This window comes from Dacryopinax primogenitus, assembly GCF_000292625.1.
Source record: "Dacryopinax primogenitus strain DJM-731 SS1 chromosome Unknown DACRYscaffold_12, whole genome shotgun sequence".
NCBI lineage: Eukaryota > Fungi > Basidiomycota > Dacrymycetes > Dacrymycetales > Dacrymycetaceae > Dacryopinax > Dacryopinax primogenitus.
In genome coordinates this window covers 796,256-806,234 of record NW_024467209.1, presented here as the reverse complement: position 1 = coordinate 806,234, position 9,979 = coordinate 796,256, and the positions used below count along the sequence as shown (strand labels likewise).

Sequence of the window (9,979 nt, the reverse complement as noted above, 5' to 3'; positions counted from 1 at the left end):
CCTGACCATCCAATCCTTCCAGCAGGTTCCAGCACATGCCAAGGTATACCAGCTACTTCCATGTCATAAAGGCTTAGTCATGTCTCTTGACCAAGCAATGAGCTGGTGCCCTGACAATAGCCTCCATGCAAGAAACTGGAATGTGAAACCAAAGCAAAAAAACTCGCCCCCACAGGTTCCTTTCAGCTGATGGAAGCAAACTATTTGCTCCTATTGCATCTTGACTCAATTGTGGACCTTTTACCCCACTCACAGCCACAAAATCCTGTAAAATCATCACAATTAAACACAAATGCAGAAAAACCACGGATTTGAGCAAAATTAAATGCTGAGGACCCTTGTCCAAAGTTTGGTGGCCTTTTGCGGACAGCTAGGACTCCTAAGACCAGGCTGTCTGCAAAGGTAAACTAGCACTAATGCAAACAGCTCCAGTTGCAAGTGCTTCATTTCAACAGAAACCATGTGGGTGGGCTTGAATAGCAAAATCGGCAAGAGGCGCTTGATGAGGCAGCCAACACCGGTATTTTATCAAAAGGACCAACCCTTACCATAGCCTCTCGACCGGCAGAACAAGTGGCGAGTATTCCCGTAATTCCTCTGTGCAATTCGACACCGATCAACTCTTCTGCGCCTCGCTGGTTTTGCGTACAAAAATGGGTGCCAATGAGTGAACATCCTCCGTGCAGCTGGTCTCGCCCCTCTTCGTTCTTCTTACCTCCATCTGAATTCTTCGTCGCTCTCCGCCATTCTGAAGTGCTGGTCACCTCTTTTGTCGCACCGTTCTTTTACACCATGATCCCTATCAAGCCAGTATTGTTGACATTCATTTTCGCCACTATCCTATCATTGGCGGCTCCTATTCCATCCCTGAACACTCGGGGATATCAACTCGATGCAGGGGAAAGTGCCGCACTGTGCGTTGACATTTTGACCGAGCCTATTTACCTGTTACTCATTACTTCCAATCTAGGCAAAGTCGCACACCCGACCCGAATCCACCACAAGATGACCAATACCCCGCATCTGATGGAGGACAATATCCTTCCACCCCCGATTTGAGTGCAGGTGATAGTTCTGCCCCTCCCTCGTCTCCGCTACAGCCCATAAAACAATTTAAGGACAAGGCGAAACGCTTGTGCGTTCTCATCCCTGAAGTAGAGGTTGATTGTTCTCACAACTGATCCAGTGTCTTGAATTTGGTTGGAAAGAAACCAGAAGCAACACCAGCACCAACCGCTGCACAAGCACATATGCAGGTACAACCACAACCAGCAGCACCAGCACCAGCACATGTCACGATAGGTGGTGGTGTATCGCATGAGTCTGTTCACAACGAGCTCAAAACGGTGGCGGAGGCACACATGAAGGAGGGGAACGATGGATTGGCAGCGGACACCTACCACTTACAAGCACAGCACCTATCCAGTACCCCCAACACAAGCCCAGGAGGAAAGCAAAAGCAGGCTGGCAATCCTGCAAAGGCCGGAGGGTTCAATGACCCGAATCACTTGCTTAAGCTCCAGCTTGAGGCCGAAAGCAAGTCGAAAACATCCTACCAGGCCTGGGAAGCGGGAGGTTACCAATCACCGCCGGTGTCTGAGCACACTCAGCAGTTACAGCAGCACGTCTACGAAAAATATAAGCAAGTAACAAGGCAAGATGCGTATCATGCAGGATGTATCAAATTCCATAACTGTAGATGAGCATTCCTATCGGCGATGAGCCAACCTGATAGATAGTCCAAACCCATGTTACAGTACTTTCAAGTCAGATCATGAACTTTCATAGTGTACCTACAGCAACGAGTGGCCCATTCCTGTCGGAGATCGGCCAACGTAATATTCGCCTCCGCTTACCTTGCGGAACTGTACCTCCTGAGAGACGAAGGGATTTCACGGATTAAGCCTTTGTGTCTTCCCATTCTTGTCGGCGATAAGCCAACCCGAGCACCCTTCCCTTCCTCAACATTAATGAAACGTAACGAAACGAATATATTCCAACCAAACGAAGGACACAGTAATCCTACACTTTCCAAGCAAACTAGCCATAAAATACTGTACCATAACCATACGAATAGTGTACTTTCCCTTTCCCTTTCCCGCTCCGGCTGCTTTCTGCTCTGTTTTGGACCGTTCTTTCGAGGCAGGACTTTAGACGCCCGACCCGAGTTGGCCGGATAAACACCTCCGTAGGCTTGGCACTTCCCCCTGCCCTTCATCTCAGTCTTCCTCTTCCTCCCACTCTCACCAACCCCGTCTTACCCTACTCCTACTCCTTCTCCCCATCCGCATCAGAGAATACGAACCCCAACACTTCCCGCTGCACGTAGGTCATCCCACCCGAGGAAGGGGACCGACTACGGCGTCTGCCTATGCCCTGCCACCCACCGGCACCGGCTACAGCGTCGTTCTCTTTGTCGTTGTCAGCGTCGGTGTTGATGTTGGTGGGCGCAGGATGAGAAGGTTCAGGCTCTGATTCGGCCTGTTCTTCCACTGCTGGTTCTTCTTCTTCCTCTTCTTCCTCAGCCCCTCCCTCTCCCTCCCCCCCTCCCTCCTCCTCTCCTTCGGCTTCGGCTTCGCCCTCCTCGAGTTCAGGAGGCGGCGATCCAGGCGTAGGCTTCGCATGCGCCGTCGGCCCCTCCGCCTCTTGAGCCTCTTTCTCCAGCTCTTCCGCTTCCCTTTCCTCTTCCTCCTCCTGGACGCCCGGCACACCTGGCACTCCCGGCACTCCAAGAACCCGCGCGGCCCTCTCCCTCGATTCCTGCCTCTTCAACTCCAGCACAGCTTCTTCCTCCCGTTCCCTCTCCCTCGCTTCCTCCGTGCTCATCTCCTTCCCCCCCTGGACGGGCTTTCTCCCCTCCCTCCACTTCTTCCACAACTTTTTCCCCAACTCTCCAAGATCCACCACCTGTTCCCGTTTCGCAGCGCTCCAGTCCTGACCCCCCTCGTAAACATGAACCACCTTCGGCCCTCGAGGTCTAGGACGGGGCGCAGCGCCCGAGCCTTGAGAACGGAGGATCTGGGAGCGGGCAGCAACGCCCAGCGTGATGGAGTTTCGCCTCTGACGGGGGCGTTCGGGGGAGGGGAGGGGAGCGAAGGAGATGCTCGATTTGCGTGTTGTGCGATGCGGGAGTGCGCTTGCTGGGCCGAGTGAGGGTGAGAGCGGTTGAGCTTGGAAAGAGGTGTCGAGGGTGATGTGAGGAAGGGCGTGTCCGTCTTCTACTTCTGGTTCGGAGGGGACGACGGTCTCGCTTCCTGTTGCAAAGGTGTGGTCTGTACCCAGGGTAGTTGCAGACCCGGAGAACGCCCGCTCTCGGTCTATTTGACGCCCTCGTACGGGGGAAGGGTAGACAGGTCTGCCATTCCCGTTCCCGCTGCGTGTGCCGATGGGGATTCCGTTAGGCCTAGAGAGACGGGGTGCTTCATGGGCGTTCTCGAGTATGGAGCCTGTGCGTTTCGGGGAAATGTTGTTAGGGCGTATGGTAGGTGTTGGTGGGGAGATGTGTTCGAGTGGGAGAGAAGTTGCGGATGAGGTTGAGTTTGGGGATGGAGGGTAGAAGTGGTTGTTCGATGGGAGAGAGGGAGTTGGGTGAGGAGGAGGAGGAGAGGGGAGGGACATGCTAGATGATGGGTGAGAAAGAGGAGAGAAAGACGGGGAATATGAGGACTCAGCCACCGAGAGTGACCGTAACTGCCTCAGAAGAAGAGAGAAGAGAAGAGAGGGAATGGAACGGAATCAAAGAGTGACAAAGGGGTTCTCCACAGGGAAAAGAGTGGCGAAGTCTCACGGAAGGAGATTGGTCTCTTCGGCACTCTTCGGCACATCTCTCTCTTCGAACGGATAAAAACAACTCACAATACCGATACCGCTACATTCATTCATCAGTACATCCCACTAACAACAATAAATACACACACGTTTATCCCCACTCCCACTCAACCGTCTATAAGCAACATACTCATACCCATCATGATATCCATTATCATGCACCATCCGCTCATGCTCATACCATTCGGAAAGGATCGGTTTCCACCTCTTCCACACACTCTCATGCGCCCTCTTCTCCTCCTCGTGTCCCTGACGCCCACGTTCACCCGGTATATCGTCTACTGAGGCGCGCGTCTTGGTAGTCTAAGTCTAAGTCTAGGAGAGGATAAAGATGAGCGAAGTGACCCGCCTCAAACATCGTATTTCTACTATGCACCGTACTGGGACTGTACAGTACTAGTACTGCCCCCGAGCCGCCCCAAGCGGGCAAGCCGAGCGGCCGGCTCAGTCAAACCCTCCTCACCTAGCTCAAACGCTCTACCTCAAACGCACGCAACGCACACACGCGCACACTGCCCCCGGCGCTGAACGGTTCAACAACGTGTCCCAGTCAGTCAGCATCCTAATCCACCGCCCACCTCATCTCCGCAGGGCGCCGCTTATGCCCCTCCCACCGTCGTCGTCCACAATATCAATATCCGGAAACCGGATTGCTGACAGATTTCGGATGAGGCTGAACCCTTGCTGCTCGTAGGATCCGCTGGAGGTTACGGTGCTGTGTCTTACATGCGCCGAAATAGCCCTGATCGGGGGAGATCGGCACCTGTAGCTAGCACAGTACCGTGCTTTCTTACTTCGGGAGCCAGATCGGCAGATCCACCCGCTGGTTGAGTGTATTTCAGCGGTCGGTCCCGGACGAAGGGCGATTAGATACAGTACTACAAAGTCCTGAACACGTACCAGCTCCCTTGCGTGCGTCGACGATCAACGAGCTCAGACTTACACACCTAAGGGAATCTTTCTGCTCTTCAGAGCATCCCTCGAAAGCTGCACTAGCGCTGTGTCCAGCCGCCTGCAATACCCATTCCCAACCTATTGCGCATGCAAGGCTTAGCTCGTCGCTCGCTCACGCTCGCTATCTCGTTTAATGTTTGTAGGAGGATAAATGTCCTCCCGTGCTGTGCTGCGTATTCGATCACTAGCCAATGGTCAATACTACTCCTCTAGCTCGTATTGTCGAGAACTTGACCACTCGTTATTGACGAACGGTCGTTCTTTCTCCAATTGATAGGGGTGTCCGTCTGTGAGGTCCATACATCGCCTTGTACACCATCCCACCTCTATCCCGACAAAGGATCCGCCTGCTCAGTAATAGGAACGAGGGCTTCATATTCCACACGAGGTTCTTATCATCTACTATACAGTACACTGTAGCAAGGGCGGGGAAGTGGAAGATGTTCCCCCCCCTTCCGACCGCCCTCCAACATAGGGAAACCAAGTGTTGAGCTCTTCCAATCACTACCACAACTAGCCTTCCTCAGGAGACACATCCAGACGGTCCAAAAGGTCAGGAAACCGAGGAACGAGCCTAATCTGGAACTCAGCGGGCCAAACAGTGAGCCCATTGTCCCGGAACTTCATCGGGTCGGGCAAGAGCTGTCCATGCTCATCCCTCACCGGTTCAAATTCGAACGCCCAGAGCAGTCGCGCGACCGCGATCAAGAGCGTGTTGATCGCGAGGGTCTTGCCTACGCAGATACGGCGTCCATGTCCAAATACCGGATAGTTGTCGTGCGAATCCGGAGAGGAGGGTTTGATATCCCCTTGTTCGTCTAGAAACCGGGAGGGGTCAAACGTCTCCCCGTCAGGATACATGGATGGATCGCGGCCGATAGACCTGGAACGGTCAAGTCAGGGGAGAGGTATGTTAGCACTAGGATGTCTCACCATGAATTTGCGATGAGGATCGCGCCTTTCGGTATCAGGTATTTGTCATACATGATGTCCTACGGGGCACGTTTGAGCCGTGGTCTGAATGTGGTTTAGCCACTCACTTCGCTCGCTGCGTGGGGAACACCCGTCGGTGTCGGCGGCCTCCATCTGAGAACTTCCTTGATAATGGCGTGGATGTGGGAAAGATTATCCATATCTTCAAAAGTAGGGAATCGGTTCCCCACAACCTGATCCAGTTGTCTTCGGACAGCAGCAGCAGCTTGAGGATGTAGAAGCATCGCTATGAGAAACCATTTGAGAGACGTCGCAGTCTGCTCCGTGATGAGAATGAGAGAAAAACAGGAAATGAGCTCAATTACAGTGTCTTGTGCCGCGATGCTGTGGAGAATTCAATAAACGCTGGTCATGAACAACTTCGACCTTACTACAGTGTTCCCCCCAGCCAGCCGCAGTCTTCATCTCCACTCATTCCAATCTTCTCTCCCAATTCCTTGAGCTTCGCGCTTAGAGAAGGCATGCCCTCCACCTTACGAGGTCATTCAGAACGCACGCCGTATGGTTGAGGCACAGAATTTCCCACTCACTTGTGGAGCTACATGCGCTTTGACAAAAAACGCACTGGCGCGTTCGTACCATTCATCGCTGTATCTAGATACGATATCAGGTTGGTCACGCGTCACGAGTTTGAAGCATACTCACCGGCGAATAAATTTGGACCTCGAGATGAGAGGATGAAGGAAGGGTAAGATATCGACGATTGATCCCCCGGGAACAGCGGCCAAAAGAAGAGGAGCGAAGAAGCTGTCGGAGGGCAATCCCGGTTCATCGACCTCGAGCTTGAGGGCCTCGTGGCCGTAGATAACACGCCATGCAACTGAGGAAGAATGCCGATAAATATGCTTGGCGATGTCAATCTCAGGATGTAGCAGGAGACCCTCGACCAGCATCCGGCTCTCTTCATTTTGCACAAGCTGAAAGTCCTTCGCGGCACGGACATTCAGACTAAGGTCGTGGCACATCAGTCAGAGTCACGAACGAACAATTGGAGAGGGTCACCTTTCATGTGCAGCTCTTCTCTGCGTTCTCCAGCTTTATTCCCATATAAATCACTTGTGCAAGCGGTATTTAAAGTGCTTACAAAGCCCCTCGATTCACAAACCCAAAGTCCATGTTGTGAGTCAGGTACTCTGCTTTGATATAACGAGGCCGGTCTGATGTCTTGGCTGATAAACGATCGAGAATATCGCCCGCCGCCTTTGCGCTGCTGACGACGACGATCACTTGTCCAAGAACTTTGTAAGATATGAGCGGTCCTAGAAAGCGGCATCTTGCGGTTAGCAACTGCTGACACGATGAGTTTGAAACAGCACCAGATTGGTTCGACCACTCGACGAGCTTGAGGAAGAGTAAACGAGAAGGGATTTCCAGCAAACTTCCGATCAATGGCAATCCTTTAGGACCTGGTGGGAGTGGACGGGTCGACCGGAGGCGGTTCGTGCGGATGAGGGCAAGCACGAGGAGGAGGGACAAGGATGAGCATAGTGTGAGGATATTCATCATTAACGCATTGCCTGTGATTGAATAGGGGGCGACAATCTTATACCTCTCGAACAGCCGCCAATGGAGACGATCACAGGTGAAAAGAGGGGGAAACGGCATTATGACGGCACGCCCAGTCGTCGTAATATCGGCCCGTTCATACTGATGAGCGCATCTGCCGATCGGCTCTTCTCAATCGAGGGCTGACGAGCTACCCCTAAAGCCAGAGAAAGTCAGAGCTTTTACAGGTTATCAAGGATAAACACACCGGTTTTCCAAGAATATCCGGACCTGGGCCACTGCGGAATCCACATTTGGGCGTTTATTCAGTCTTCCTTAAACGCTGGATGGAGGAAGCTTGAAATCAGGGCGGTCGATAGCCAGACTGCCGCAGGTAGATAAACCCCACAGTGACGATTCATCGAATTGCCGATAGACCGAGGGCATGCACAGTCTCCAAGAGCAGCCATATGATGAGGGAATTCGTCCGAAATGATGCATGCCGGTTTTGACTGCGATGTGAATGGCGGTGATTCTCCGTTCATGTTGAGGCTCGACTGCCAGCGCAGAGATAGGGTTTGGATGAAAAATCCAAACCAGTGTCTCCGCTGGTCGTGTCTTCCAAAATAGTCGCAATCGCCGGCCATTGTTCTCGTCTGCGACCAATCAATCGCCTGAATGGATCCAATACTCAGGACATATTGCCTTTCCCTTCAACTCCATCAAAAACCTCGGTGCAACAGCTCCCCTGGAACGATGTACCGTCATATGACGATAGCTTTATAGAGGGGCGCACATAGTGGAAATTGAAAGTGGAAATGAGGAATTGTGAGGCAATATCAAACGACCATCTCGGAGAGCCTATGCGTCAGGAGCGCGTCGTGTTCTGAGGGTTTCACGTGAGCCTAAATATTTTTGTATCCGCGTCCTGGCCTTTTTTTCCTCGTCCAGTCGATGCGTTATAACTCATTCCCCGTTGTGTTCCACACAACCATGTTAAAGCCATCGCCTCATCGGACACCTCCTACAACTTGCCCAAACCCAGACTGCTATCTGACTGTGTAATTTACGCTTCACTTGCTTTGCCATCGCTTGCCTCCAGAGTTGCTTCTCCACTTTCCTCGATCTTTTCTCCTTCCTCCCCACACAGTCCTTAAAGCGCCCGACAGGACCCTTCATCTACTCCTCCCCTCGTGCTCTCTGTCAAACGAGAGCATGAGCAACAGAGTTAGAGCAGGGGGTTCACCAGCCTCTCCGGCTGCGCATTGTCGGTTTCCGAGTCAAAACTGTGTAAAAGCGAGCTCGCTGCCTCGTATCTGGACTCGCATCAGGTCCGTCTTGGGCTCTGGTGTTGTCTTGGAGGATTTGGGCAAGGCTATTGCTGCCCCTTGTGGATGCCTAACGTAGTGGCATGCAACCTTGGCGCAACGGTAGACAACTCGTTCTGGTTGCTGAATTGCACATCATGATGCATTTTACGTCACGTACAATGATGCCCCTGACTGGCAGAGATTCTTTCTTTTCTCAATTGGCCATGGCCATCAGAGCGATATCACACTCTGGTCATTAATGCAGGGTCCATACGTGTATGCTCTCATGTGCATGCGATATGCGCTGGATCAGCAGCAGGACTAGGCGAGCACGATCATAGATTCAAGTGAACGGGCTGCGGGCACATTCATTGTACGTTTGATGGAGATTACTGATTTGTGCAGTACCGCTGATGAGAGAACAGAGTGCCCGACCGGTGGTTTCATCGGAAAAGGTCATGTTAGTGCGGTTCATACGTGATACATGGCAGCGAATTCCTTGAGGGTGGAGTCAAATTGCTCTTTTGCAGCCCATTATTCAGAGGCAGTGTCAGAGACCCATTTGGGCTTTAAACTCCTTCACAGCACGATTTTCGTTGTCATGTCGAAGCTTTATCTGTGCCTGTAGATCCTTGGCTTTCTGGGAGCTCTCATGTCGCTCTGGATTTTGTTTTTTTTTTGTTTGGCTCTGCGATCGGCTTCCTCGAATTTATCTAGAGACATTTTGCTTGCCAAACGGAACTCGATCTCTTTTTTTGACATCCCCCATTTGTCGTGCCCTTGAGCATTTGCTGCATGAAGAAGTCCCACCTGCAGGTGCGCTATCGCTTCAAGATGATGATTGTCATCTTCGTGATGCGCTTTGGCCAGGTCTTCATATAAGGGCGAGTAATTGCCAATGCGGCAAAGATCTCCAAGGACCCAGTCCTGCATTGGAGCACGTCCGCGCAATTCCAGCGTGCGCTTCGCATCGTCGATGGCAAGCGCACCTGGGATATCACTGCTGTTGCGCGTGAGTTCGCAGCCAGGAGGGAAGCTAGCCGCATGGTTGGCTATTTTGGCCGTAGGGCCAGGAAGGCGCAGCACGTCGGTGGGCCCTTCCGCGAAAACATTCTCGATGAGGAAGCAGCGAAGGGACTTCTGGCCTTCGACAACCAGAAGAGATCCCTCTGCACGCAGGTCTACCGATCTGCGATCGTGCAGTTCCCCAAGGCGAATCTCCCCCTTTGGGATTGGAACCGGAAGGTTTCATCTGGAGCGATGAAGAAGCCCCTGCTGTTGCAGGCCCATCGCATGTTGACGTTCCTTCAGAGAAGGACGTCTCTCTCGGTTATGATGATGATGACCGTGACGGATACGACCAAGGTCTTTGAGTCGTAACCTCCTCCTCTTTGAATGGAGGGGGGGGG

At 52.5% G+C, this 9,979-nt stretch overlaps 4 protein-coding genes across 4 annotated transcripts; 2 read left to right on the top strand and 2 right to left on the bottom strand.

The window, feature by feature from the left end:
• The first annotated feature begins 694 nt into the window (after positions 1–694).
• DACRYDRAFT_117167 (uncharacterized protein) lies at positions 695–1,783 on the top strand. The gene is made up of 3 exons (XM_040770333.1): positions 695–914; positions 971–1,135; positions 1,187–1,783. Exons 1-3 carry the CDS (start codon positions 793–795, stop codon positions 1,701–1,703), a joined length of 804 nt encoding a protein of 267 aa, XP_040627644.1. The 5' UTR covers positions 695–792; the 3' UTR covers positions 1,704–1,783.
• A 485-nt stretch (positions 1,784–2,268) lies between these two features.
• Positions 2,269–3,618, bottom strand: DACRYDRAFT_108809 (uncharacterized protein; the record flags this gene model as incomplete). The annotated part of the gene is made up of 1 exon (XM_040768738.1): positions 2,269–3,618. The coding sequence occupies one exon, from the start codon at positions 3,616–3,618 to the stop codon at positions 2,269–2,271; it is 1,350 nt and encodes a 449-aa protein (XP_040627643.1).
• Positions 3,619–5,282: 1,664 nt separating this feature from the next.
• DACRYDRAFT_117166 (cytochrome P450) lies at positions 5,283–7,380 on the bottom strand (the record flags this gene model as incomplete). Its single annotated transcript, XM_040770332.1, has 10 exons — positions 5,283–5,665; positions 5,716–5,774; positions 5,823–6,032; positions 6,081–6,099; positions 6,147–6,247; positions 6,306–6,369; positions 6,421–6,723; positions 6,778–6,810; positions 6,860–7,034; positions 7,092–7,380. 10 exons carry the CDS (start codon positions 7,378–7,380, stop codon positions 5,296–5,298), a joined length of 1,623 nt encoding a protein of 540 aa, XP_040627642.1. The 3' UTR covers positions 5,283–5,295.
• Positions 7,381–8,358: 978 nt separating this feature from the next.
• Positions 8,359–9,271, top strand: DACRYDRAFT_23095 (uncharacterized protein; the record flags this gene model as incomplete). Its single annotated transcript, XM_040773095.1, has 2 exons — positions 8,359–8,943; positions 8,996–9,271. A coding segment is annotated over exon 1 (187 nt), but the record flags the coding sequence as incomplete, so codon positions are not given.
• Between the last annotated feature and the right edge of the window lie 708 nt (positions 9,272–9,979).